This window comes from Leguminivora glycinivorella, chromosome 12 (genome assembly GCF_023078275.1).
Source record: "Leguminivora glycinivorella isolate SPB_JAAS2020 chromosome 12, LegGlyc_1.1, whole genome shotgun sequence".
NCBI lineage: Eukaryota > Metazoa > Arthropoda > Insecta > Lepidoptera > Tortricidae > Leguminivora > Leguminivora glycinivorella.
Window position 1 is genome coordinate 13,742,193 of NC_062982.1, and position 27,144 is coordinate 13,769,336.

Genomic DNA, 27,144 nt, shown 5'->3' on the forward strand with positions numbered 1-27,144 from the left:
TCAAAATGTGTGAAGTCTATGAATCACCCAATATTTCATAAATGTAAAATGAAACGAACTGTTCCAACTTCCAAATTTCTCATGTCACTGTCAGCACGCTCTTCGTCTAGCGCTGTGTGATATTTTCGCCAATAAATTATAATTTCAGCTCTATATTATCTCAAAAGAAACGTAATTACAGACATCGTCACATCCGTGTATTATCTCGGTGCTATTCTCCAGTATGAGCAAGTTACCGTGCCTCTTTCGGTGTAAGTTGTAGCAATTGTTTTTTTCATAACACACACACGTCAATAAGGTTTTTTCCTTTAGAATACAATTTGACTCGTTTCAGAAATCATTGACGGCATTATTGGTTGACCCGGCTACATAACAACGGTCGCAATGAGTGATACTGTAGATGTTGTGGACTTAGTGTCAAAATTATTAGATTCAGGAAAATATAAAGAAGTTCTCAGTGTTCATAATGATGAAAAATATGCTAGCAGTTTCAAGGACAATTGTTGGGACATGATCTCGGTGGCTGTCAGCAAGATACAAGATGAGACCATTGTTATCAAGCCTTCTCTATACAGCACTTGTGAAGAACTGTTGGCTATTATTGTCCAGAAAGCAACACCTGAAGAAGCACTACTGGAGTTTATAGAACAAGTGGAAGTGGCTAAGAATGATGCTCAGTTTGGAATAGTTCTTACTCCACTACAACAACTTCTGAAGAAATTAACAGCTAAGAGAGGAAGATCCCTAGAGTGGAGTTTAAATTCCATTAGCACCTATGTTGAAAATATCCCCACACCTGAATTTCAGCTGGAGGGAAAGGCACGATTACTGGCAGAATGTGATCCAGACATCAGGAGAATAATTAGAGTTTACTCTTTGATACCACCATTTTATCAACCCTTTATTGAAGAACTCAAAGCCCCAGAATCAAATGTTAGAACTAAACAGATAATAGCTGCATTTTTGATAAGCCTTCTTGGCAAACCTTTAATCTATCTAGATTTGGATGTTGAAAACAATGAACAAAGTGAAGCAAGATTATGCTGCGCTACAATTGTAAAAGACATCTGTTCTTTAGAGAAAAATATATTGAAGTTTCTTGAATATGTTGAAATTTGTAACAAACCCGATTCAAAGTTGAAATCTGTAAGTGATGAAGAAAAAGCACCTTATGATCATAAAGAGAAACTCAATATGCTTACCCTTTCAGGCTTATACTATGTTGTCTTAGCTTCTCAATTTGATTTGCCGGACAATGCTATACCACAAGTTTATACTACAGAGTATGTTGTGCATACGGGACTGTTATGTGTAATTTATTTACTGAATTGTCCAGAGTATGGTCCACAATCCAAAGGACTGACCTTATGTCAGGCTCTAGTGAAGAGATTATCTACTAATGCTTCTCAAACTTTACTATCTGCTGCTGTACACTTCAATTTATGCAAAGCACTGATTAATGTAGCTATATTTTCATCTTATGACAGTCTTAGAAAAACTGCAGTGAATACTATACGTAACCACATTAACTGTTTTGAATATGGTGGAAGATGCATGCTGATCAAATACATCATTTCAACTTCTAACCATTCGGGCATGATTGGATATGCCATAACCCAGCTGAAAAATGCTATAGATGATGCATTTAAGGAAACTGAAATGCCACCATGTTTCACTTACCCTCAAATGATGGATTTGGTAAAAAAAGTGTGTCACATGCCCCATGGAGCACAGTCAGATCTGATGGAACTGAGTGATCAAATAATATCAGTGTTGAACTTCCTACGGTATTTAGTAATAAGAGACAAAGCAAATGTTACTGGTATCAAAGAGTGTTACTCATACATAGAATCATATTACCTAACTACTTTGAGGAATGCATTAAATTTATCAAAAGCACACTATGAAGTAAAACTGAAGGATGTCAGAGAGGGTACAGATCTTGTAGAAACCAAAGTTTCTATCAATGTTGGAGGAAATCCATTAGATAGCATACCTGATGAACAAAAAATTGAAATAATAAATTCTGCCCTTAATTGTTTCCATTTAATGGATGGTCTTGTGGCTCGTTTATCTGAATGTATCACTGTCAATAATGTTAATATATAAATATGGCAGAGTATTTTTAAAATAAACAAATACTATATTGGAATGTTCCATATTGTTTTTTTACCCTACATTTTTCATACTATTTATTACATAATAATTATATATATATATATTATTTTATACCAATTAGCAATACTTTTAGCATATGTATGAATTATGAAAAAAATTATGAGGATTAATTTTGTCAACAGCCCTAAGGACTGGTCGTAAGTTCATATTACCACTTGCAACAGTGCCTTTACAAAAAACCCAAAGACAAATAAGATACTACAGTCAAACTGTCGAAAAAGAAACAAAAACTCCAGCAGTAACAGTGACAACTGAGCATGAAGAAAATCAGTATGAAGAAAATGTTAAGAATCGAATTTTGGAGAAGGCTCTAGAATTTGTTTCCAAGAATGGTTGGTCTGTAGAATCACTGAGCGCTGGTGCCGAGGCGGCTGGTTACCCTGGAGTAGCTCACGGGCTCTTCCCCAATGGAGGGGGTGACTTGATCCACTATTTCAATGTTAAGTGCAATGATAGCCTAGTCGACCAAATGAAGAGTGTAAGTAGGTACCAATTTTTTTTAGATATATTTGGATTTGGACAGAATTAAAAATACCTACTTGTTAATTTCAGTGGCCCAAAGACCAAGTAAAGGATTCAAAAGTACCAGCAAAATTTATAGAGAATGCAATCATGACAAGGCTACTTATGATTGAGCCCTACAAGTAAGTGAATATTTTGAAACCAGCCTAAGCAATGATTTATGCACAAGATTCCAAATCATTGCTTGCAAGATACCTACTATATGCTTATTACAATTACAGACATGTTCAGAGGAGTCTGTCTTTATTTTTTACCAGTCTCTGGTAAAACCAAACAAATATTTTTTTGTTTCAGGAGTACGTGGCCGAAAGCAATGGCCATTCAAGCCCTTCCAAACAATGTTCCTAACTGTTTAGCAACTTTACTCTCTCTAGTTGATGATATCTGTTATCACTCAGGCGACCGGAGCGTAGACGTAAGTATATCCAAATTTAAGTTAATAGTAGTTCATACTCCGCTCCGTGGCAAACAAAACGCAACTGGCTTTGACGCACCAAAACGAAAGAACGATATCGAGAGATTCACTTTGGCTGGCACTGGATGTTGCAGTGGTTTGTCAATATCATTTGTGGGAATGAGAATGAGAAATCGTTTATTGCCTGTTACTGTTTACATCTTTTCCCCTCACTAGCTCGGAAACACGTGTTTTGTCCTTTAATACCAGCGGGTAAAAACGCATTTTATCCACTAGTGGGTAAAGTAATTTGACCTTGAATAAAGTCAAATTAACTGCTTTAAAATTGATAAAAGTAGGTGAATCTAGTAATAAAGATGATTTATCACCTGTGGAACTACTGGAAGCAGTGATTAATAGTTATTTGTTATACAAGGGGGCAAAGTTGTATTTTAACGCCGAGTGTGGAATTGAAAAACTAGCAAGTGAAAGGATTCTATAGTTGAACCACGAGCGAAGCGAGTGGTTCGAGAATAGAATCCTGAACTTGCGAGTTTTTTAACACACGAGAAGTAAAATATATTTGCACCCGAGTGTAACACAAAACTTTTCCTCTCACTATAGCGAGGAAACTACAACGCAAAAAATGCGTTTATCACTGCTTCCAGTAGTTCCACAGGTGGTAAATCATCTTTATTACTAGATTCACCTGCTTTTATCAATTTTATAGCAGTTAATTTAACTTTATTCAAGGTCAAATTACTTTACCCACTAGTGGATAAAATGCGTTTTTACCCACTGGTATTAAAGGACAAAACTCGTGTTTCCGAGCTAGTGAGGGGAAAATAACTATTTTGTTCCCGCAGGATTGTGTCAGTTGTGGGGCTTGTCGCAGATTTTGTCTTTAATTATTCCGTTTTTTTTTTTTCAGTTTAATTGGTATATACGTCGTGTGGGTCTGGCTGGCATCTATAAAGCGTCAGAGCTATTCTACCTTACGGACAGCAGCCCGAACAACACGGCGACGAAGAGCTTCATCACGTCACGAATCAGGGACGCAGAGCTTTTACAAACAGCACTCAGTTTGAACCCAGTATCGGCCACACCACAAACGCTAAGCGCTGCTTTTGTTACGGTGAGGATTTTCTGGTCACCTTGAAATTAGGCTTATAATTAGTAAACTACCTAATGTTGTATTAAGCATAAATTAAAAGTAGAAAAATTCACTGTTTTTAAAAGTGGTCGCGAGTCTCATTGCTCTGCCAACTAAGCACTCTATGACAGAGAATATTTTAAACACATCACTCCTATTCACCTTAAGCAACTACCTGTCTATCTGATGAAAGTGTGAGTGTCTGTTTGTTTGTCCTTTCACGGCAAAACGGAGCGACGAATTGACGTGATTTTTAGGGCCCGCGCACACGGATGCAAGCGCACCGCGCACGCGGAGCGTTAAGATAGTTGAAGGGATGGAGAGTGAAATAGGCTACTTTTTGTCGCTTTCTAACGCGAGCGAAGCCACGGACAAAAGCTAGTTTGTTCTAAATAGATCAAATTATAAAGTACTAGATTTTGCCCGAGGCTTCGCTCGCGTTAGAAAGAGACAAAAAGTAGCCTATGTCACTCTCCATTACTTCTACTACTATCTCCACTTAAAAAAAAAACACGTCAATTCGTCGATGCGTTTTGCCGTGAAAGACAGACAAACAAACAGACACACACACTTTCGCATTTATAATATTAGTATGGATATCTTGTGATATTAGGTGGACGGACTGTGTGAAAGATGATATGAAACGAAAACAAGTGAATGATGAGATGACGGGTGATAGAGAGGTATGGAAGAGAAGGACATGTTGCGCCGACCCCAAATGACTGGGATAAGGGCAGGCGAAAGAAAATGAGTATGGATATCTTGTGATGAAAATCATGAGGTTGATACACATAAAATAATGCCATACTTACTGGAATTTATGTTTTCGAGAATTTAATTCTAATGTTTACTCTTTTACAGGCTAAAAATGTTTTGGGAATAAATCCACTGAAGTAATTCGAAGATTATATTATATAAGAAAATATGGGCACTTTCAACTGAAGGATGGGTACATAATAATTTTCTTGACTGCAGTATTGTTAATTTACTTGGCTTAGTACAATATAGTTATTTACCAAAGATTTCTGCATTTTTCATGACCTAGAATTACTAATATTACACCACATGCATAACAAATCCGTACATAACAATACACATGACATTAATATTAAAATATAATAATATGTTTTTGTATAAAAATGTATAAATACTTTTTACATTTTGATAAAGTTCAGTATGAGTAGGCTTACAATATTGGTACATTGAACATTTGAAGGCACAATAATTGCTTTGTCTCAGCTATGAAACAACTATGTAGTCACTGCCGGTAGACACATAAGAGATCAAATTAGGCGGGAGTGGTAATTTGCTCCATATATTCGCTGACACAGTTTGCCGTATCACAAATCTGCAGATCATTTGAAGTGAGTCAAGTCTTGCAAATCTGTAATAAAAAGAATAGATGTTAAAAAATTTAATACAAATATTATTATTACATCTAGGAGAGTAGTCATAGAGAAATTCATAGAATATTCATATTTGAAGTATTGCTTTTAAAAATTTATATAAAGCATGTAAATAAAAATTAATTAGACATAATATAAACTGACAATTACCTGTTCAATGGCCTTGCAAGCTTCACTGGCATTTCAAAAAGGTTAGATTTGACATCTACAGCAGAACAGTGCTCTGATATCCTATTTGCTGGCACAAATGTTTCATTGTTCAATGAGAATAGTCCATTTGCATGTCGGAGTCTAGCATGGAGTGTGCGGCCTACACAGCGAAAAGACACGCAGAGAATATGGCGAGAGTCATACGAATCTCGCACCAGAAACACATTATCATGTTGACCTGCTAACAGTTCCTCTGCCTCACTGGATGATATACCACCCCAGTACCATCCATGCCTGAAAAGAAATCACTGAAATCAGAGTTATGCAATAGAACACTCAGATGTGTTGTTGCCAAACAGAAAAAAAAATCATATTTCTAATATGTATGTGCATCTATTAAAAGTATTTTCCCCTCACTAGCTCGGAAACACGTGTTTTGTCCTTTAATACCAGCGGGTAAAAACGCATTTTATCCACTAGTGGGTAAAGTAATTTGACCTTGAATAAAGTCAAATTAACTGCTATAAAATTGATAAAAGCAGGTGAATCTAGTAATAAAGATGATTTACCACCTGTGGAACTACTGGAAGCAGTGATAAACGCATTTTTTGCATTGTAGTTTCCTCGCTATAGTGAGAGGAAAAGTTTTATGTTACACTCGGGTGCAAATGTATTTTACTTCTCGTGTGTTAAAAAACAACTTTGCCCCCTTGTATAACAAATAACTATTACTCAGCAGTGGGTAAGTAAGGGCTAAGTAGATAAATAAACAAAATATATACTCACTTGGACAGTTGACAGTATATGGCACATGTTTCAAGTGATGCATGTTGATGGTGTCCTCTAAGAACTGAGTGACCGTCTGAATGTTGACACCTCGTTACTTGTTTATTATATTCAACGACTTTCTTATCGTCACTATCAGTTAATGATACTGGACTCTTTTCCAGTGATGTAGAGGGTTCACTATATTTGTTCTTAGTAATGTTGCATATGTGATCCTCATCATTGTTTTTATTGCCGAAATATCTTTGGAGAGATCGCACGCTGCCAGAAATAAACAGCTTGTTTTTCCAAAACTTCACGAACTTACTAGGGTTCATTGGGGGTTTTCGTTCAGGTAAAAACACACAATGAACTATGTCAGCATTAGTGTAATCCCTTTTGGTATCGATAGTTCGTTGTAAATGTTTGCATTCCATCGGTTTTAGCCATTTTCGAAGACATCCCGTCGTTAGCCACTTGCGACGATTACAATGGGTACAGCGTTCGTAGTTTTTGTTCATTTGTACAGACGAATAGCACTTCCTGGTTCGATTAAATTCACTTTGTGTATTAAAAAATAAAATCGTAAAAGGCTAACAGACTAAATAGATTTACAAATTAAGTTCAGTTCACATTTGTTGTATTTTATTTATATACATACGTTTCATATTCATTGAACCGACGTAGATATTTTGTTTGTATTTGACAGATCGGACAGATCTCAATTTACAATCCTATTTTATCTATGGTATTGTTCAACTGTTTTTACACGATCAAACTTGGTTGTCCGTTAAGGTGCGTGCACAACGACCATCTTTTAACTAACCAGTATACACACAATGTCAACGAATTAATTTCACCTGGAGCAGGAGCGGGTCACTCCGCGATTCTATCGCCGCGCTACAAGTACATGCTAACGGCCGCGAGTTCGCGGCCTAATCAGGGGTGGCGCGCGTTCTAACGGAACGCACATTCGCACTTTCTATTGTTACTTTACGTAGCGAGTTTTTTTTAGCTTCATATGCGATGTCCGCGCGTGGAATGGTGGAATGGCTAATAATACTTAGTTAAATAGACATCATGAATAAAATAAATACTAAAGGATATTCTTACACAGATCTAACTATTGATTAAGTCCCACGAAAAGTTCAATAAGGCTTGTGATGTTGAACGGGAAGCATGGTCGCGCGATAGACGATAAAATAGCAGGCCGTCCCTATCGCACTATTTGTAAGTGCGATAGGGACGGCCTGATATTTTATCGTCTATCGCGCGACCATGCTACCCGTGCAGGGATGTAACGGATGTAACCGCACAGACTACTAAGATACTACATGTTGCCCGCAAACAGTAGTATAATATATATGGCTGCCCGTCGTTGGCTGTATCTTGATGAATTAAGGAATGGCACAAACACTCGGTTGTTTATTTTCGTGTGACAGCGATGTCATGATCTGCACCGGAGCGGCAAGGATTAAAGTAATTGACCCAACGGTGTTGATTGGAACGGTGAACCAAAGAGAATATAATCACTTGCGGTGAACTACTAATAATATGGTCCGATCGTGTACGTGCCACTTTAAATTTAAGTTTTGTTTTTCTTCTCTGTGCAGATACTAGGGTTATTTTTTTAAATTTAATCTGTGTGCGTACGTATTGAGCCGAGGTGTGTGTGTTGTGAGTGATTTTGGGTGTAAAGTCAGATTTCCATTATTCTATCGAAATGCCTTATGATTTCCCTATTTTTACTTAATAATTAGGATTTAACACTTAGGGTTTATTTTATAAAAGTACTGTGATAAGTATGGATGCTCTGTGTATTGAAAATAATTACATTTTATTGATGTAATGACATTGAAGAAAATAAAAAAAATGTCAACAAAATCTCAAATATCTACAGAACTAAGCGGTGCGTATTATTTTTCTTACTATATTAAGATTTTTAATAATTTAATGAATTAGATTTATTTGTTTTATATTAATGTATTCCTACGTCGCTTTATTTCCACAGCGATAATTGTTTTGAGGATAATATTTTTTTAATTCTCACATTGCAGACAGCATCAGTAATGTTCTGGGTAAAAATGTTAAAATACTTTACAAATCCCTTGTTCGCATGGAATCGAGAGGTGATAAAGTGGATAACAAAGTATTGGTGAGTAATCCAAACAGTAAACCATTTTTTCACAGGAACTATCCATTTAATCAATATCTACGTGAGATTTTCGTGATATAAACACTGTATCTACTGCTATAGTACATAGAATTAATTTAGTTGATTAACCCAATTTTTGATTTAGTTGATAAACCCGATTTTGGATAGTCCAGTAGCCAATATATTCAGCAAAAAATGATACCCACAAACATGATTTGATTTTATAATCTTTTGGCCTCATATTCATTGATAATAAATTCTTAACAAGTGTGAGTCACAGAGGTGTGTCATACACATTGCCCGGCTGTGTAGTGGTCCCTGTGGACACACACCCACAGGCAAGTGGTCATTGTGAGCCCAATATAAAATAGGTAGCCTGAATTATACTCTGTTTGTTAACTCTAATTGATTTCATAGATGCTCTGGTGGTTTAGATCCTCAGCTATTCAATGTGGAGGTATTCTAAAAACAATGACTGGAATGTTTGTTATTGTTGTCTTAGATAAGACACATGGAGTTTTTGTTTATACCTATAGATACTTTTATATGGACATATTTACAGTTATTGTTGTTTATGTTTGTAAGGGATTTTTCATTATCATATTGTGTTGTGTTGCAATATAAATCAAAAATAAGGTGATGAACTTTCTTAATTTTTAAGGAAAGAATACATTAAAAAGATTTAGTCAATTATAAAATTAGTAGCAGGAGATATGTTACAGCTGGCTAGTTTTGTCCTGCCCAATGAGAATTTTGAAGGACATATTCCATATTTTGCAAGTTTTTTTTTTACATAAAATGTTGGAGACTAAGATTGAGTTAGTAAAATAGTTTAGTACCTAAATGTGAGTGTGTTTAGTAAAACGTCCCACTTTATTGGTTACCATTAAGGCGAGATTTACTTGTATCTTTATATGAATAAACTGACAAAGCGGCTTGATAGCAATCGACAAAGTGGGACGTTTTTCCGTGCACACTCACAAATTTAAAATAATGAAAAAACTACCCTAATCTCAAATGATTTGGTTTAAATTTCAATGACTTAAACTGAATGTGGTGTGGGCAGGACAAGGCTAGACAATAACTATTATCTATTACACAATATGTAAATTATGACATAATAGATAAGTAAGTTTACAGATAACTAGATTTGTGATATGTTTTCAGGTTGTGACATCATATAGAATCTATATAACAACAGCCAAAATTCCAACTAGGGTAAGAACTCACAAATGTATACTGCCCTAAACACATGTTAGGTTTTCGGTATGGAATATTTATAGGTACTAGCTATAAAATAGGAAAATAATGAAATCTGAATTTTTTTTACATCTAAGCATAAATCCTTTTTAATTAATTATTTCAATGATTTTTTGATAAACAAATTTATAAAATAAATACACAGAATCATTCCCACTCCACTCCAGATGTAGTAAAAAATTATTGAATCAATATTTACAACTCGTAACCGAAAGACATTAGATACACTTAGACACATAGACTGCACTTGTTACATGGCAACCAAAAAAACCTCCATTAATCTAATTGAGGAAGCTTATGAGATCTCTAACACAATGTATCCATTGCATAATCATAAGTATCATAACCTTGTTTTGATGACATATTTATTTTTAGGTTGATAATGGATTTCACTTGATGGAAATAGAGGCAATCGAAAGTAAAAAGGCAAACCATTTGTCGATAACACTCATTCATGAACACAAACCAGTGTCTATTCTCATCGGTAAGTGACTAATTGCTACTATTGTATGCTAAGCAGCAACTGACACTGACACCAAACTGAGTAATGTGGTGTTTTTCCTTGTGAACATTCTGCATTGTTTCTTTTTTGCGTGTTTATAGACAATTTAAAGTGCTGACAGTTTGATGCAGAATAAGTTTATGTTATGGTAAAATTGGTCTTCAATTTGCCATATTTATTTAGTACGGAAAAAATATTTAAAATTAATTTTAGGGTTTTGGTACAATACATACCTTAAATTTAATTCTACAAAACGATTGATATTGGTTAGGAATGGAATGGAATCAATTAATTAAAAAATAAAATTTTTCATATTCATACAAATTTTATGGGAAAAGTTTTCCTTGATTTGTTATTGTCATTTCTAGCCAGCGGGTGTTTTTTGCTCCCATATGTGGTCTTGATAATATTTAATGCTTATCAGCAGGTACACAAGTCAAATGTGAGTGTGTTTAGTAAAACGTCCCACTTTGTCGGTTACCATTAAGGCGAGATTTACTTGTATCTTTATATGAAAAACTGACAAAGCTTTATAGCAATCGACAAAGTGGGACGTTTTCCCGTGCACACTCACAAATATCGATTTAAAGATTTTTGTTGTCTTAGAATTTCACAAATATTGATACATCCACTACCAGTGACCTGCTGGACGGGTTATCTGCTTTAACCCTTAAATGCGTGACCCTGACAAAGATTTATTCAAATTTGAATTTTGACATGCTGTCAATAGAGTCAAAAATGTATGATGCATATATATACATCACTATGCATTTAAGGGTTAAGTTAAGGCGCTTTCTCTATCTACCTCTACATTCGGGGTTTCCCGTGTTACGCTTAAAGCACGCACTTCGTGTTCAATGTGTTAATTAGACCATTCAATTGCATTTTTTGTATTTTTTTTACCAGGTGAAGAAAAGCAATCAGAAGGTGTTATGAATGTTATGCATGCACTTGTTGCCGCATTTGATGACTTATATCCAAATGTACCAATAGAGGACATAATATGCAAGGTAAGGTTTAAAATGTACAAAATAATTGGGTTGCTTAACTTCAATCTCTGATACTTACTGTCAGATTTTGGTATTAGAGCTACCGCACACTAGCATCTCCCTAGCGTCGACGCTTTGGCCACAGCTTGATGCAACTGCATAGCGACTGCATTTTCCATAGCGCTGTCTAGACGCTAACGCTCAAAATACGGTATAGGCAAGGGTTGATTGTTTTGCAGGAAAAGTGTAGCTTGCGATGTTTACGGACTGATTATGGCTTTCAAGAAAAGAGCATACTCTCATCTCAAAGGCCTGTTGTTACCCTTCATAATCACAAAAAACAAATCCTGAGACGTTTAACGATTTTATTCGAGTTTCAAGTTAATAGCTAATCCTATCCTTTATATTGATTTTTACCATACCACTCAAACAAGTCGCAATTTAGGCGTGACTGATTACCTTCATTTGTATTATTAATTGGCAAAAGGTCCATTGACTTCACCATTTACAATGTACACTCATGCGTAATTGAGCCAATTTCAACTTGTTAATTTTATTAGATGGAATCAGAAAGTTAGTTATGTATATTTGCAAGTTTTTTTAAGTAGACTAAACTTTTAAATGTCTACCCTGGCTTGTATCATTGGATGTTTATCATTCGCTTTTCTGTGAAGGAAAACATCGTGAAGAAACCGGGCTAATCCCAATAGGGCCCTGTTTATTCTCTAGGGTGCAAAGTCAGGTGGAGGTCGTGTTCTTAAAAACCAAGGTCTACGCAAAATCTTGTTATTAGTTGCCAAAGCGGATCTCGGGCTCTCATGAGTCGTGGCAAAATGACAGAATACTCTAAGAGAAGAAGAGTTTTTTTTTTAAATTATAAATGGGTTTTACTCTTTGCCACAGACAAGCCAAAGGCAAAGACGTGTCCTACGATGGAGTGAGCTCGCCCAGAAGATGCCTGTTCACCCTTGATTCGAAGGCTCCGAAGCAAAATAGATAGGAACTTCAGAGCATTCTCTTTCTCTCATTCTAAGTGAGCCCTAAGTTTTAAGACACATTTACTTGAAGTATGATGTTATTATTGATGTATTTACAGGTCAATTTACCGTTTCAACTACAACAAGTGAGCGGTACTAGGAAACATTCTACTTGCGGGGATTTCTCTAACCAATATGCGGCCATGTGCGATCTTTGCCAAACTCCGTTTAGGTAAGAAATCAGAAATATTTATTGTTTAAACTGTGTAGGTACAGGAAGTAACACTAGGTACATTTTTCAAGTTCGTGCTAAAGCAATTAACGATAAGTATAGTACACTGTACAGTTGTAACAATCAGGATGACGTGCAGATTTGTCAACCTTTAATACATTACAAATCGGAGCACGCGCCTTCGTAAATAACACAATTTATAGGTATTCATGAATGTACATTATTTAAAATAATTAATAAAAAAAATTCTCTAATGATAATCTTTTTTTAATTCTGGTATTTTTATAGAATTACGAAACCTCTGATTATTTTAAAAATGTTTTATTTTTTAGGGCCGAGGTGGCGTGGGACATTGACACCATCTACTTGGCACATGATATTAGAATGCTACATTTGAAGGATTTCGACCATTTAGATCAAAGGTAATGTGTTGGTGTTGTATAAATGGTACAATTGTGAACTATGACTTAGTTGTTTGTTAATCTTGCAAAAAACTTTTTTATTGGGTCGCCTCGCTTTGGTATTTCCGGTCATTATTGAACAATGTATTGCCATGTCGTATAGTTTAAGCGATTGTAACACTACTTTTTTGTAGTTGTAAAAAAACATTAATCGTTGAAATCGTAATTATTGCAGAAAAGTAGCTATTAGAGCAGAAAATTTCCTGTTTGGCGACCGCTTACGGGAATATATCGCCCAGACTTTGACCAGATACACGATCTGACTTAATTTAGCTGAATGCCGTGCCACCTACCAAACAGCGCTATATCGTTATTTATTTCTAAGAAATTAGGTCATTGTAATACGTCCTAATGACTGTCACTTATCTGTAAAAATATAGTGATCATAGGTTTGTTTTGAGACTGTGGACTGAGTGCTCAATAGCCGGGTCCACAGTGACCCAGCAGCCTCACGAGGCAATGCGTCGCGCGCAAAACGTCAGTGCTCGGCAAGATGGCGGCCCTCAGTCAGCTGCTCAAACTAGTCTAAAACGCCGTATCTATTCCAGAGACCTGATCCCTCTATTGATCGCGCTACAACACAACACCTGGTTCACCGGCGTGTGCGGCGACGGCGTGCGCGTGGGTGGCGAAGCTTGGGAGGCGTTGTCCCGCGTCGTCCGCTGCGCGTCGCCCGCGCCGCAACGCCTGAGCTGGCGCGCGGCCGCGTTGAGACATGACCATGCGGCGAGATTAGGGCATGCGCTGGTTAGGGCGCGGCGTCGCCCAGCGATGCACACTATAGACTTCTCTCAGAATCATATTGAAGATAAAGGTGAGTGACTAACTCATCAGTCATGTCGGTCTTTCACTGACTTGTGTGCGATCGGAAGGCGTAATCGTTCCTCAAGGCGCGAACTGGCGCGCGACGGCGTTGAGACATGACCATGCCGAGGTGAGTAATGACTGTGACGTTTATCCCTACATGATTGAGGATAGAGAATAATAAACAGCTAGTTCTTACTCTGATTAGGTTTTTATCTATTTATCGGGAGATGTAACATTTGTTTAACTACTTGTTATTGTCTTATGCAGGTGCAATCAGCATTCTATCCGGGTTGGCATTGAACCCCGACGGGCTGCGACAAATCTCACTTTCCCAATGCGGCCTCACGGGCAAGACTGTCAGCCATCTCGCTGCCATGCTCAACGACAACCCCAACCATCTCTCCACGTTGTCGCATCTCGACCTGTCGCACAACAACCTCAAAGACGATGTTCACGTAAGTTGTCCCTGCGACATATCTATAAAACTCTTTGAAGATCAAGTTAATAATAGATTATCCAAGAAATTATGGGTTCGAACTTAGCTCGAAAGAAATAATCCACGGAGCTTGAATTTAGCTGTTGTAAACTTCAAATGTTCTATTCTAAATACTTCTTAGCGTTATAGTGGATTGAGTAAATAATTATTGTACTAAATCCACAAATTCATTCTAAAATAGACTTATAACTCAATGTGCCGATAAATTGTGACTCAACATAAATTAATAAATATTAATATTTAATTGTGGTTTATTTCAGAATTTATACAACTTCCTAGCGCAACCCAACGTACTGACTCATCTCAATTTGACCAACACGGAAACCACATTAGAAAATGTAAGTTTTATTTTTTGCGATGGGTTTGTATTCATTTGTTAAAAGTTGGATAATATGGGCCAAAAAAGTCCGAATTCTTATTTTCACCCTTTAATATCGCATATACACGACGCCATATATGGAAAAACAATATACTAATGTATTAACAGTCTTCAAAATGAAACAAATATTTTTTATTACATGTATAGTATACAACTATTCATGGCATACGTCATCTGGTCAAGTAACTTAGATTTGCGGGGCTTTACCTGTATAATAAGATACTATATTATGTATTGTTTACGTAATTGTATGGCATGAGACCAATTTCTTTAAGGAAAAAATAAATAAAATTCCTGTGTAAGTTAAAACCATTGTTGAGCTTAACAAAGCATTAATAACGGAAGAAAAAAATAATTAAAAGGAATTCCTTATAGTCAATAATAATCTCTTATGCGGAGAAATTGCGTCAAATGGCATATGACGAGTAGTATGCTTGATTGATCACTATGGTATGTATACATAAGGTCGGTAAGGTCTGGTCTGGTACCTACATAAGATAAGAAATGTTAATATGTGTAACCAAACTGCCATAAATACATACATTAATACTTCAAAGTGACGTAGCATGTAAAATATACCACATTTGCGTTTACTATACGACGAAATTTGGTTCGTATCTTTATACGAATTACCTCTTAGTGGATCCTTATGCTTAAGCGTTAATTCTCCTTAAAAACGCCAGAAATTCTTATTAAAGTTAGTGCGGTCGCATTTTCACTGCAAATCATGAGTCACTACTGTCACTAGGGAAACGACGCTTTCATTTTAACGGTAGTATTGTCCCATTGCCGTCACACCCTGACCTGGACCCTGTGGCTAAATACGACTTGCAAGTCATAACAACAAAATCATCGTAACTCAAAGTTGTACCTAAATAATTTTGCCTTCTTGCTCGCACTAACGACCTTCAAGAAAAGAGCGTACAACCGCGTACAAAGCGTTTGCCTCCTATCACATATAAAAAAGCTGCGTTGTACTCATTTTAACTAAATGTTACAGATGTGGGGCGCTTTACTACGAGGTTGTGCAGCCCGACTCTCGGAGCTACTAGTAGGACGAAACCCGTGGTCAGCCGTGCGGCGGCCCAAGGACCCACCTCCATCGTTCCGCCAGTTCTTCACTGCCTGCCTCGCTCTAAACACACTCGACTTCTCATACTGCAAGATGTTGCCTGATGCTCTCAAGTTAGTCTATCTCAATCGTCTGCCTGGATCAACGGAGACCGCGAGCATGCATTCTATTACTTAACAAACCAGTCTACTTATTGTGAGTCACAATCGTTTATGTTCGTATACGCACGAAACGCAACTGACTCTGTCGCACCAATACGGAAGAGCGATAGACAGATAACCACAATACGCGGCGGGTTGTGATCGATTTGCAACTTCTCTACACACCCTATTCTATCTATGTATTGGTTTATAGACTAGACAGGTGTTAAAACGGTCTTAATATAGGTACATAGAGAGTCTCTGTGTTCTGCCTAAGGGCGTACAAAATACAAATTATTTGTAGAATGGAACCTAATCAATCTAATCACCCAAAACCCGCCGATTCCTTTCGCAATCCTGACCAACAAACCTTAGATGCCAGGAGCTATTCTGACTTTGGCAAAACTATTCGCGAATGCCTATCGCAGTATATGCAGAGCTGAATGGCTTTTAAATACGGATCAGGATACATTTCGGAGAGTGCGCTGAGGAACTGTACAACCTTGTACCGCCGTCCCCATTTCACCTTAGGACCACCAGACAATCGGCAATGCGGCATCGCTTCACGGTTAGTATTCCAAAAATACGCACTAAGCGTTTCGCTTCAACATTTATTTTGCGAACCGCCAAGGAGTAGAATGCCCTGCCTGAGTCTGTGTTTCCACATGAGTATAATCCAGGTCTCTTTAAAGCAAGAGTAAATAGGTATCTCATAGGTAAGCGTGCTCCACCGTAGACCGCATCATCACTTACCATCAAGTGTGATCGTGGTCAAACGTCTACCTATTCATACAAAAAAAAAAAGCTTTTTTCTTGTATGTTTCCAGGAGCCTACTCCTAGGTCTAGCGTGCAACGAGAGCGCGACGGGAGTAAAGCTGAATCTGTCAGGCGTCCTGTCTTCATCACAAGCCGCTCACGTGCTCGAGTCATGCATCCACGGCGTGCGCTGTCTGCAGTCGCTCGACCTTTCTGACAACAGTTAGTATATTATTATATATTATAGGCTCCACAACGACAAAGCGCTGTTCTAAATAAACAAATAGTTCCCTGAGATAGTATTACGAGCTACGTAGATTGCCTTACGGCTCACCCACGACAATGGTTTAAGCGCGACAGCGGTGAGCGGCGGCCATACATTGGAGCGAGACACAGCGATGGGACTTTTCATTCGCACGTATGGCTGCCGCTCACCGCTGTCGCGCTTAGACCAATGTCGTGGCTGAGCCATTACATTACAACGATCAGTCAAGGGCTATTGTCAATAGTTTCCTCTGACAGAGGCAGGCGTAAAACTTAAGCTTTTCAGAGTGATGTCGTTGTCTCAATCAAACCGTGCATGTACTCTCGATCGTACTCCGTATTACAGAAGATGCATAAGGATCTTCTAGACATGGAACGATACATCATTCTCAATTCAACGACCTTCATTGTCCTGTGCCCTGGAGTTACTGTATTTATACTACATAATAATAAACTAGTAGAAGTAAATCGTCTTTCATTAGGTTGCACGTCGCTTCCTCATGACAAAAGCGTTGTAGCGTCAGGGATGACATAACAATTTAACACACATTTTTTTTAAATTTACAATGCATTCAATACTTTATTAATATGTAATTACTTTCTTTTAGGTATGGAATTAGAACTGTCCGGTATCGTCCGAGCTATTGGCAAGAACCACTCAATTCACCAGCTCTCTCTAAGCAGACTTACAGGGAAAAGATCATATGCGCCACCTTTAATACAGGTAATTTCCTATTCTGACCACAATGTTCTGTGATTTAGGGCTCTTTTATACGGTGCGAGAATTAGTATGCGAGGTTCAGTACATTGCGGTATTTGATTGGTGTGCTGAATGTATGTAACCTCAACAGTCCGCAATGTAACTAAAATGGCATGCGAGATTGCGCTCCGTCTAAATGGACCCTTAGTTTTATACGCTGTTAGTATTACTGGCAAATATCTACTAGCAAGACTAATATGTGTTTTTTTTACAGGCATTAGTCCATGTTTTACAAGAACCAGACACAGCTTTAATTTCTTTGGATCTTAGTGATTGTAAACTAAAGGTATGTATAGGTATTTATTGTTGTTTTAACCACTTTTGTTTCGATTCCAAACAATGCACGATTGCTCTTCATTTGGGTAAACTTAGATCCACTAGGCTTGTATTGATCGGGATGCAGCGTTCTGCCTTTTTGCGATTACCTTTTTGCATAGTCGCTATCAGATTTATCAGAAATGGCAAAGCTTCACAAATATTGACACACTCTAACATTTTGATAGAGACTTATTACGATAGTTGTGAGAGCTTCAGCAACTTCGATATATGTATTTGATGATGACTGTATTTTGTTGAACTCCTGGTAGTAACAAAAAGGTAAACGCAGTTTATTTTATTTATTATGTTATTCTTAAAATTGTCATTACCATCCACTATTGAAATACCACGTTTGGTGTGAATTCTTACGTCAATGTGTTTGTGTCCGTGCTTTGATGCTTTCCATTTGAGTAATATGTACTCAAATGTATTAATATGTATTGTTTCTATAAGTGTGATCCTGTAATTGGCTTTCTATCTCTTATTCAGTAGTGTTATATTGTAATAGTAGCTGTTGGATCTCCATAAACTAAAATAAAATAAATTAAATATAAATGACGAATATGTTAGACATGCTCAAACAAAACATTTAAGAATCATAATTATAGTGCTTAATAACAGGGATTTTACAATTAAATACATCTATAACTATGTCGTTTGCAAGGTTGTTTAATGCTCTACTCGCACGCGACAAGAAACTGTCCTGTCTGTATTTGGACGATGAAAACTTACCCTTTAGTGAAACTAATCCTTCAAGATTCTTAAACTGAAATCTGTAGTGAAATGAGTGTATTCTGTAGGGCGACCTGTACGGGTTGCTGAACGCGCTGGGCGGCGCGCGGCGCCTGCGCACGCTGGACGTGGGCGGCAACCTGGCGGGCGACGCGGGCGCGCGGCTGCTGGCCAAGGCTCTGCAGTGCAACTGTACGCTGCACACGCTCTACATCGACCGCAACGCGTTCAGCCTGCAAGGTATATACTATTATTGTTGACTGTATACTTGTAGCCTGTGTGGTGACGGGTTAAGAATTTCACCACCCCCTTTCTTCCCGTGGATGTCGTAGAAGGCGACTATGGGATATGGGTTAAATTGTGGCGTAGGCGAGAGGCTGGCAACCTGTCACTGCAATGTCACAGTTTCGTTTTCTTTCAACCCCTTATTTGCCAAGAGTGGCACTGAAGCTTTAGTAGTTTCATGTGTTATGCCTACCCGTTTATGGGATACAGGCGTGATTGTATGTATGTTGTATGTATGCATGTATACTTGTATGCCGTTTATGAGAATGCAAAGTGTGGTGCTAACAGCCTATAATTATGTTACCATCAAGTTACGAGTTTACGACGCTCTACGAAAGTACGGTGTTCACTGAGGCGTTACGATATCAACTTGTCTGGAAATCTTTACCGCACAAATTTGAAAATCGTACTCTGCACTCTGCATTTTACTTTTGAGGTGACTCGTCCGATTCAGTCTCACGTATGAGCGTGTGTTTACTAGATAGTGTAATAATTCAGAGCCCGGAAAATCCATAGCAAAACAAAAGACTGTCGCAATCAAACTAGGGTGAGAAACATTTTTTTATAGATATCGATAGTTCTAAATATGAGAAGAAAATGGCCCACCAAATGAAAAAAAAATGTATAAATAATTATACAGGTACAGACAGATGAAATTTCTTCCTCGAAATCCACGTCAGTACACACAGCAGCACTTGACATCTTATTGGGTTTGTTATAGTAATAGGAGTATATAATCATTAATTTTTCAACATTCTCTGGGAGAAGACTGTTTCGTTTATCACTGTAAAGCCATTTATGTATACTAAATGAACGTTCGACTTCACTCGACGTCAAGGGAGCAAATTTATAAAACTCATTGTAGACTAGTTCAGGGTGATTGGTTATCCACGTTTTAATACGATCTTGCACATTACTCATTTTAAATAGTTTTATATATCAACCTATTTATATATCCTGAACTGGAGGAGGGCAAGCGAAAGCATGGCGGACAACTCCTTCGGTTCAAGGATGTCCAAAAGCGTCACTTGAAGAGTTGTGGCATAGAGCCCTCTCAATGGGAGCATTTGGCAGCACAACGACCAGAATGGCGCAGGTTGATATTTAATAAAGTGCGGAATTTCGAGGATCAACGTAAAGTTGACCTCGATACTAGACGCGACCAGCTCAAGGCCCGCCCACCCGCTGCCATATCCTATAATTACACTCACGGCGTACTTACGTGTCCTCAATGTGGACGGAGTTTCGCCGCAAAGATAGGCTACATCAGCCATCTTCGGGCGCATGAGCGTCGGAACCTTATTTAGGGGTCGAAGTGGTCGCCATGGCCGAAATCGGTCGGACTCCATCATCATCATCATCATCATATATCAACCACGTCCGTGTCAAAATATTTAAGGTTTAAATAATAATTATCTACAGAGACACAACTTATATTTTATCACTGTCATACGCAATGAAATGACAATAATGACATTCAATGTCTTATGGAATACCTATTAATTTTCTGCAGTGTCTATTATAAATTTACAATGAGGTTGATTACCTCTTTGTCACCCGACTACGGCCAAGCTAAAAGGAAAGGGATATTACTTACTTAATATGCAGAAATACAAGTAACGTTGATAATATAGGTTACGTTGTATTTTAGATGAAATATAACACATATAAAACAAACCCTTAACTTACTACTTGTTTTGCGTTTGGCGTGAATAATTATAAAATAACGTACGTACCTAAACACATCGGTATGATTTTTTTTAAACAAAACTTACTCGATATCGATAAAAAAATGTTTCTCACGGTGAGAAACATTTTCTCACCCTAGTTTGATTGCGACAGTCTTTTGTTTTGCTATGGATTTTCCGGGCTCAATGTCGGTACTTTAGGTTCCTTGTGCGACAGTTAGCGGCGCTCATACTATTTTTTTGCTAACCGGCTCATCCATTCCGTAATCTCTCGAGATGAATTTAGCTGAAACTTTCTCATGACTAGTATTTATAGCCTGACAAGTTTTTATTTGACCCTCGCCACGTTGCGGATTTTCAGCTGAACTAATTTCTTTTACTGGCAAGGATTAATATTTGACACCCGTCGTCGAAAGTCATTGAATGTCAGTGATGTAAACGAGAAGTAAATATTTTAGATTTTCTAACGACTTGGATAAAGGCACAAGATTCATGGATTTAGGGCTGTACGGAAACAAGTAGCGAGTATTTAAACCATGCTTATTAAACTTTGATTCTCTAAAACCCTGTTTTCATTATCTACAAATATTTACGCGAAACCAGTACACGCTGTCCCCATTATACATGACGTCCGAACATTATTGCCATATGAAAGCGGTTTGTAGCGACACTCTTTCAGGGTCAAATAAAATCTTGTCAGGCTATATTTTGTTGAACAGGTCTAACGGACATCGCGACGGCGCTGCGGCGCTCGGTGTCGGTGCGGCGCGTGGAGTTCCCGGGCTGCGACGCGGCGGCCGGCGGCCGCGGCGCCAGCGAGCGCGTCGCCGCCTTGTGGCGAGAGCTGCACGAGAGGTACGACCTTACACGACTCTAGCTCTTTATGGCCCCTCAGAGTTAAATCTCATAGAATAAGAATCGGTTGCACCGAACCGTCCGTTACAGATTATGCACGTAACTCCAAAATTGCCAAAATGTTTTTATTTTGAAATTTATTTTTTAAAAAGCTTGCAGACGTGCAGCGGGAAAGAATTATTCTTTTCTCACTCCCACTTGTGTGTACTCACGTATGTGTGACGTGTGACGTTTGGTTACACTCGACCGAGCGCGCCAAAATGCCGCGTTTAAATTGCCCGCAAATGATATGTTTTTGATGAATGAATGGTTTTATCAATTTTTTTTTTCTAGTTTCTTAGTTTATATTTTAGATGTGTTATACTAATTTTTAGTAATGTAATAACTAGTAGAATCGTATAAAAAATAAATCATGCATATTCCCTATTCAGTGTTTGTAAAATTTTTGTATGGGAATTTCTATATAATTCTGAATACGTAACGTAACGTTCATGTGTTTGATAACTGTCGTTGATAAAACTGTTAGCACTAAAACTTGGGACAGGGGTAAAATATGATGACCACTTCTGATGACACTGAATTTCTGAATTTGTCTGTACAGATTGGCGAACAACGCGGCACCCGCGACGACGCACACGCTCCGCGCGCTGGCGCTGGAGCGCGCGTGGGGCGGCGGCGAGGCGGCGGCGGCGCTGGCCGCGCAGGCCGCCGCCGCCCTGCCGCCGCCGCCGCTGCCCGCCGCGCTCGAGCGCGCCGCCGCCGCCGCGCACCAGCTGCTGCACCAGTACCTGCAGGTAACAGACACACGACCACTGACAACGCGGGCCCAGTGACGACGCACACGCTCCGCGCGCTGCCGCCGCCGCCGCTGCCCGCCGCGCTCGAGCGCGCCGCCGCCGCCGCGCACCAGCTGCTGCACCAGTACCTGCAGGTAACAGACACACGACCACTGACAACGCGGGCCCAGTGACGACGCACACGCTCCGCGCGCTGCCGCCGCCGCCGCTGCCCGCCGCGCTCGAGCGCGCCGCCGCCGCCGCGCACCAGCTGCTGCACCAGTACCTGCAGGTAACAGACACACGACCACTGACAACGCGGCCCCAGTGACGACGCACACGCTCCGCGCGCTGCCGCCGCCGCCGCTGCCCGCCGCGCTCGAGCGCGCCGCCGCCGCCGCGCACCAGCTGCTGCACCAGTACCTGCAGGTAACAGACACACGACCACTGACAACGCGGCCTCAGTGACGACGCACACGCTCGCGTTAGCGCCCAAACCTTGTCCAGCAATACTTCCAACCGTTCAGATGCTTTCACATGCTTATGCTTATATTGGCGCATAATAGACGTATTCATCTTATTCACGACCATCGGCTCCAGAGCGGCTTGTGATGTCTAGTACACGCAGTACGATACGAATTAAGTGCGAGGCTAATTAAAATTTCTATATCAAAAATACATCGTGAAATGTTTTTTCAGAGATGCAGCGAAGTGTTCGCGGCCATGGGCGGCGGCGGCGCGAGCGGCGAACTCGTCACGCTGCAAGCCGTACGGGATGCCATGGCGCCGTGCTCCTCCACGCTACAGGACCTGCTCAAGTGAGTCAACTTCTAACACTGCCAGTGTCGTAATAGACAATTGTTCGTTCATCTACTTGTCCCTCGTTTGCTAGAATTATGTAGAAGCGTAGAGGTAAATAAAATATAGGGATTTAAATTTTAACTTTACATCAGGCCTCGAGTTCGTAACGTCCAGATTATTCTTCCTTTCATAAGCACACAAGCCGTAACGCACTTGGCCTCAACTAAACTGTTCGCGCAATTAAGTTGAGGCCAAGTGCGAACAACGCTTCGGTTACGTATTTAAAAGTATGCCCCCGTTATTTTTCTCACTTAATTTCGTGACACATTATTTTGACACATTTTCATTCTTAAATATTGTTCATTGTCTATGTACATACATACATACATACATACAATCACGCCTGTATCCCGTAAAGGGGTAGGCAGAGCACATGAAACTACTAAAGCTTCAGTGCCAGCTTCTTGTCTATGTGCTTTCTAATAAACCACATTCTATTCTCTAAAGAACACGAATCTACATTAGTAGCTAAATACCCAGTTGTCATTCAATGCCATTCACATTGTAACAATAAATCGACCTCTTCGAAGCGATTACGAAATAATTGCATTACAGGTGCGATGCCCCACAAGTGCAAGTCACATAACTCGCGTATATCGCAACATTTATCATAAAGGGTTTAGTAAAACGACTGTAAGTACTACCCTCGTTCGTGTTAGTTGCGGCCTTGACCGGGTCAGACGCAACTGCAGACAACTGATTTCTAGTGTTCAATTCATTTTGTATTTATAAAAGTAATGTAAATATAGTACATTACGATACAAGTGCGTAAAAAAGGAAGTTCGAAACGAGTGGCGATAAATTAAAACACGACCGAAGGGAGTGTTTTAAATCGACACGAGTTACGAATTTCCTTTTCGCACGTGTATCGTACGACGTTTTTCAGTACAGATGAGCCCTCAAAGTTTCGACCTGGCATATAATGATCCACTTCTCGCACTAGTGCGTAAAAAAAACACCATCTGTACTGAAAAATATTTTGCAGTGACGAGGCGTTCGTAGAACCTCAATTGCATAAACGTGTGAAACCTTTGAAGAAAAAGTAATTCGAAATAATACAGGAAATTTTCGGAGGCAAGCAACTGGTACTTTGTAATTCTTTCTAAATATAATTTGTAGGTATTTACAATTTTGCGAAGTTTAGACTACTAGATCATGATGCACGCCTAGTTATTAACCTTAACTCTTGAATAGACCTTGCTAATAAACACAGATTCTTCGAAATCTCGAAGAGTACCAGAGTAACACTTATGATAGTTACCTATGATTCACTCGACCCGTGGTGAGACGTTAAGTAAACACAACTCATTCACAAGTTCAGTCACGATTTGTTTGCCGCCGTTACTCTTGTCCTGTTTTACTGTTGCGGCGTTGTGAAATTAATAGTGCGCGTGTTTTTCATATTTTATTTAATAATGGAGCCGATAACACACAGTGCACTTAGATAAATGTGTTTTAGGTAAACAAACAACAGCTGTTGGCTTATCTTTGTAATCGTAAAGAATGTATGATTTATCAATTCGTAACGTATCCCCATCAATATTAATAATTTGAAAAAGTTACGAACTTTAGTATTCGGGTAGTGGATGTGCTGTATTGAAAAAAGTTTGTTTTTAGTGAGGCAAAATCACGGAGATTTGACCCCCGAGAGCAAAAATTATGTATTTAATGCAATAAAAAAATATTTTTTGTAAGGAAAAATTTATGATTCATGTGTTCGAAACAGAGTGTAAAATATATCTTACAAAATTACATCACAATCGATGGGCCAGGTGAAATTAAATAAAAGCTTCAAACTTAAGTCCCTCTACAATAAACTGTTTAAATGATGACAATCTCCCTTGCAGTGAAGCGGTAGAGAGTCTGGCGCTGTCGGCGTGCGAGGGAGTGGACAGTGCCGATAGCGACCCAGTGCCAAGCAGCGAAGCAGACATACCCGACCTTCTCACGCCGATATCACACTCAGCGGTAAGCCCATCTTCTGCGGTCCCAGGCTCATTTACTGTCAAAAAGTGACCAAATAACTGACAGGCCCCGTAGCCTGTCATTTCTGCGAAGCATTTCGGCTACCATCATCTTTTCAAGCTATGGCATTTCTGCGACGCGAACCGCCAACGAAATGGAGTCTGGCTCTGTCGCGCCAATACCCAAAAGCGATAGAGATAGATAGCTACGAAAGAGATATTATCGTGACGGCTCAGCCACGACATTGGGCTAAGCGCGACAGCGGTGAGCGGCGCCCATACATTGGAGCGAGACACAGCGATGGGACTTTTCATTCGCACGTATGGACGCCGCTCACCGCTGTCGCGCTTAGACCAATGTTGTGGCTGGGCCGTGAGCGTTTGTGAATTCGTCTACGCACACAGGCCGGTTACTGTCCGGCGACCTGATAATCATTGGGTTGGGCGCCCTGGGTCAGTATGTGATTGGGCGTATAATCTCTCCGACGGAATCACTTAGTTGTCTCTTCTTCCGGTTAAGATGGATATACTGCTGTTGGTCGCTATTGAGAATTTCCTGCACTTGGCTATAATTGCTTGCTGCGTTCTTGGTTACAGCATTTCCCCCCTCAGATGTGCCAATTTTACACACTATTTACTATCAAATGATACCCTTATCACTCCTATGGACTAAGATTACAAGTTATCGATTTTCTTAAATTATAGGTTTAATTTGTATATCCTTATCATTTGTGACGACAATCTCTGTTTTGGTCATTTTATCTTGGAAATATATTTAAAACGTCTTATTTTCTGCGCTACAAACTGTTGACGTTTTAATTGAACTGTAATAAATTGTATGTGTAAAGTATGTAAATTTAATTAATGAGGCTTTTACTAACACGCATGCTGACAGAAATTGGATTATTTGAACTTGGTAAGCATAATTTGATTATATTAGTTTGACAAAAGTGTACTTTTTGTTTAATAAAAATTCATATGACATTTTTATTTTTATTAATTAACACGTTTATGTCGAATTTGACTGGGTTTATCAATAGAGGTCTGATATTGAGCATTTTACGGCTGAACATTTGATGCTAAAAACTCATATTATGTATAAAGTACACTGCAAATAGGCATCATAGATCACGTTACTTGCGTAGACACCCACCTGGAGTCGTAAGGTAATTTTAATTGAAGGGTAGATTTTACAAATCTGCGCGTCATTGCATAACTTTTTGGGGAACACAGGTGTGAATTTGTGTATGTGCTTCCCAGGCAACTCCACTGGGCTGCCGGCGGCGCGAGCGCGGCGCGCGTCGCGTGCGGCCCAAGTCGGTGGCCGAGCAGCAGTGCTCCAGCAACGAGATGCTGTCCCTGCCGCCGCTGCACGGCGAGGCCGGCGACGCGCTCGCGGACCTGCCCGCCAACAAGCTGCGCCACCTCGTCAAGGGTCCGTGTCTAGTGTATATAGTCAGTGCTCCAGCAACGAGATGCTGTCCCTGCCGCCGCTGCACGGCGAGGCCGGCGACGCGCTCGCGGACCTGCCCGCCAACAAGCTGCGCCACCTCGTCAAGGGTCCGTGTCTAGTGTATATAGTCAGTGCTCCAGCAACGAGATGCTGTCCCTGCCGCCGCTGCACGGCGAGGCCGGCGACGCGCTCGCGGACCTGCCCGCCAACAAGCTGCGCCACCTCGTCAAGGGTCCGTGTCTAGTGTATATAGTCAGTGCTCCAGCAACGAGATGCTGTCCCTGCCGCCGCTGCACGGCGAGGCCGGCGACGCGCTCGCGGACCTGCCCGCCAACAAGCTGCGCCACCTCGTCAAGGGTCCGTGTCTAGTGTATATAGTCAGTGCTCCAGCAA

The 27,144-nt window shown here is 39.6% G+C and overlaps 3 protein-coding genes across 10 annotated transcripts in view; 2 read left to right on the forward strand and 1 right to left on the reverse strand.

The window, feature by feature from the left end:
• Positions 1–24: 24 nt before the first annotated feature.
• On the forward strand, positions 25–5,269 carry LOC125232148 (ubiquinone biosynthesis protein COQ9, mitochondrial-like). Of its 2 annotated transcripts, XM_048137779.1 has the most exons (6): positions 69–251; positions 2,301–2,656; positions 2,731–2,822; positions 2,995–3,115; positions 4,026–4,229; positions 5,109–5,269. In XM_048137779.1, the coding sequence occupies exons 1-6, from the start codon at positions 224–226 to the stop codon at positions 5,142–5,144; spliced, it is 837 nt and encodes a 278-aa protein (XP_047993736.1). In that variant the 5' UTR covers positions 69–223; the 3' UTR covers positions 5,145–5,269. The 2 variants fall into 2 exon arrangements, with proteins under 2 accessions (XP_047993735.1, XP_047993736.1); XM_048137778.1 differs by lacking the exons at positions 2,301–2,656; positions 2,731–2,822; positions 2,995–3,115; positions 4,026–4,229; positions 5,109–5,269 and adding an exon at positions 335–2,156 and having other exon boundaries at positions 25–251.
• On the reverse strand, positions 5,141–7,263 carry LOC125232150 (suppressor of cytokine signaling 4-like). The gene is made up of 3 exons (XM_048137782.1): positions 6,590–7,263; positions 5,804–6,097; positions 5,141–5,631 (listed from the first exon to the last, which is right to left on the reverse strand). Exons 1-3 carry the CDS (start codon positions 7,087–7,089, stop codon positions 5,487–5,489), a joined length of 939 nt encoding a protein of 312 aa, XP_047993739.1. The 5' UTR covers positions 7,090–7,263; the 3' UTR covers positions 5,141–5,486.
• A 961-nt stretch (positions 7,264–8,224) lies between these two features.
• The window catches only part of LOC125231683 (F-actin-uncapping protein LRRC16A), a 34,295-nt gene continuing 15,375 nt past the window's right edge, over positions 8,225–27,144 (forward strand). For 6 of the 7 annotated variants that reach the window (XR_007177656.1, XR_007177657.1, XM_048137200.1 and 3 more), the window contains exons 1-21: positions 8,225–8,477; positions 8,626–8,723; positions 9,891–9,941; positions 10,359–10,467; positions 11,392–11,495; positions 12,571–12,683; positions 13,016–13,105; positions 13,693–13,958; positions 14,219–14,406; positions 14,708–14,785; positions 15,827–16,011; positions 16,866–17,017; positions 17,668–17,783; positions 18,034–18,105; positions 18,938–19,109; positions 21,562–21,697; positions 22,299–22,491; positions 23,173–23,291; positions 25,182–25,302; positions 26,194–26,214; positions 26,559–26,733. Coding sequence is in view for 5 of the 7 variants with exons in the window: in XM_048137200.1 (XP_047993157.1) it covers positions 8,417–8,477; positions 8,626–8,723; positions 9,891–9,941; positions 10,359–10,467; positions 11,392–11,495; positions 12,571–12,683; positions 13,016–13,105; positions 13,693–13,958; positions 14,219–14,406; positions 14,708–14,785; positions 15,827–16,011; positions 16,866–17,017; positions 17,668–17,783; positions 18,034–18,105; positions 18,938–19,109; positions 21,562–21,697; positions 22,299–22,491; positions 23,173–23,291; positions 25,182–25,302; positions 26,194–26,214; positions 26,559–26,733 (2,620 nt within the window). In the remaining 2 variants the exon portion in view is untranslated. The remainder of the gene's footprint in view (positions 8,478–8,625; positions 8,724–9,890; positions 9,942–10,358; positions 10,468–11,391; positions 11,496–12,570; positions 12,684–13,015; positions 13,106–13,692; positions 13,959–14,218; positions 14,407–14,707; positions 14,786–15,826; positions 16,012–16,865; positions 17,018–17,667; positions 17,784–18,033; positions 18,106–18,937; positions 19,110–21,561; positions 21,698–22,298; positions 22,492–23,172; positions 23,292–25,181; positions 25,303–26,193; positions 26,215–26,558; positions 26,734–27,144) is intronic. The other variant, XM_048137201.1, reaches the window with a different exon arrangement.

Coding starts and splice junctions, on each gene's coding strand:
- LOC125232148 (XM_048137778.1), top strand. CDS start 385: ATGAGTGATACTGTAGATGTTGTGGACTTAGTGTCAAAATTATTAGAT.
- LOC125232150 (XM_048137782.1), bottom strand. CDS start 7,089: ATGAACAAAAACTACGAACGCTGTACCCATTGTAATCGTCGCAAGTGG. Junction 6,098..6,589: donor ATATACTGTCAACTGTCCAA/GTGAGTATATAT, acceptor ATTTCTTTTCAG/GCATGGATGGTACTGGGGTG. Junction 5,632..5,803: donor CTTGCAAGGCCATTGAACAG/GTAATTGTCAGT, acceptor TTTTTATTACAG/ATTTGCAAGACTTGACTCAC.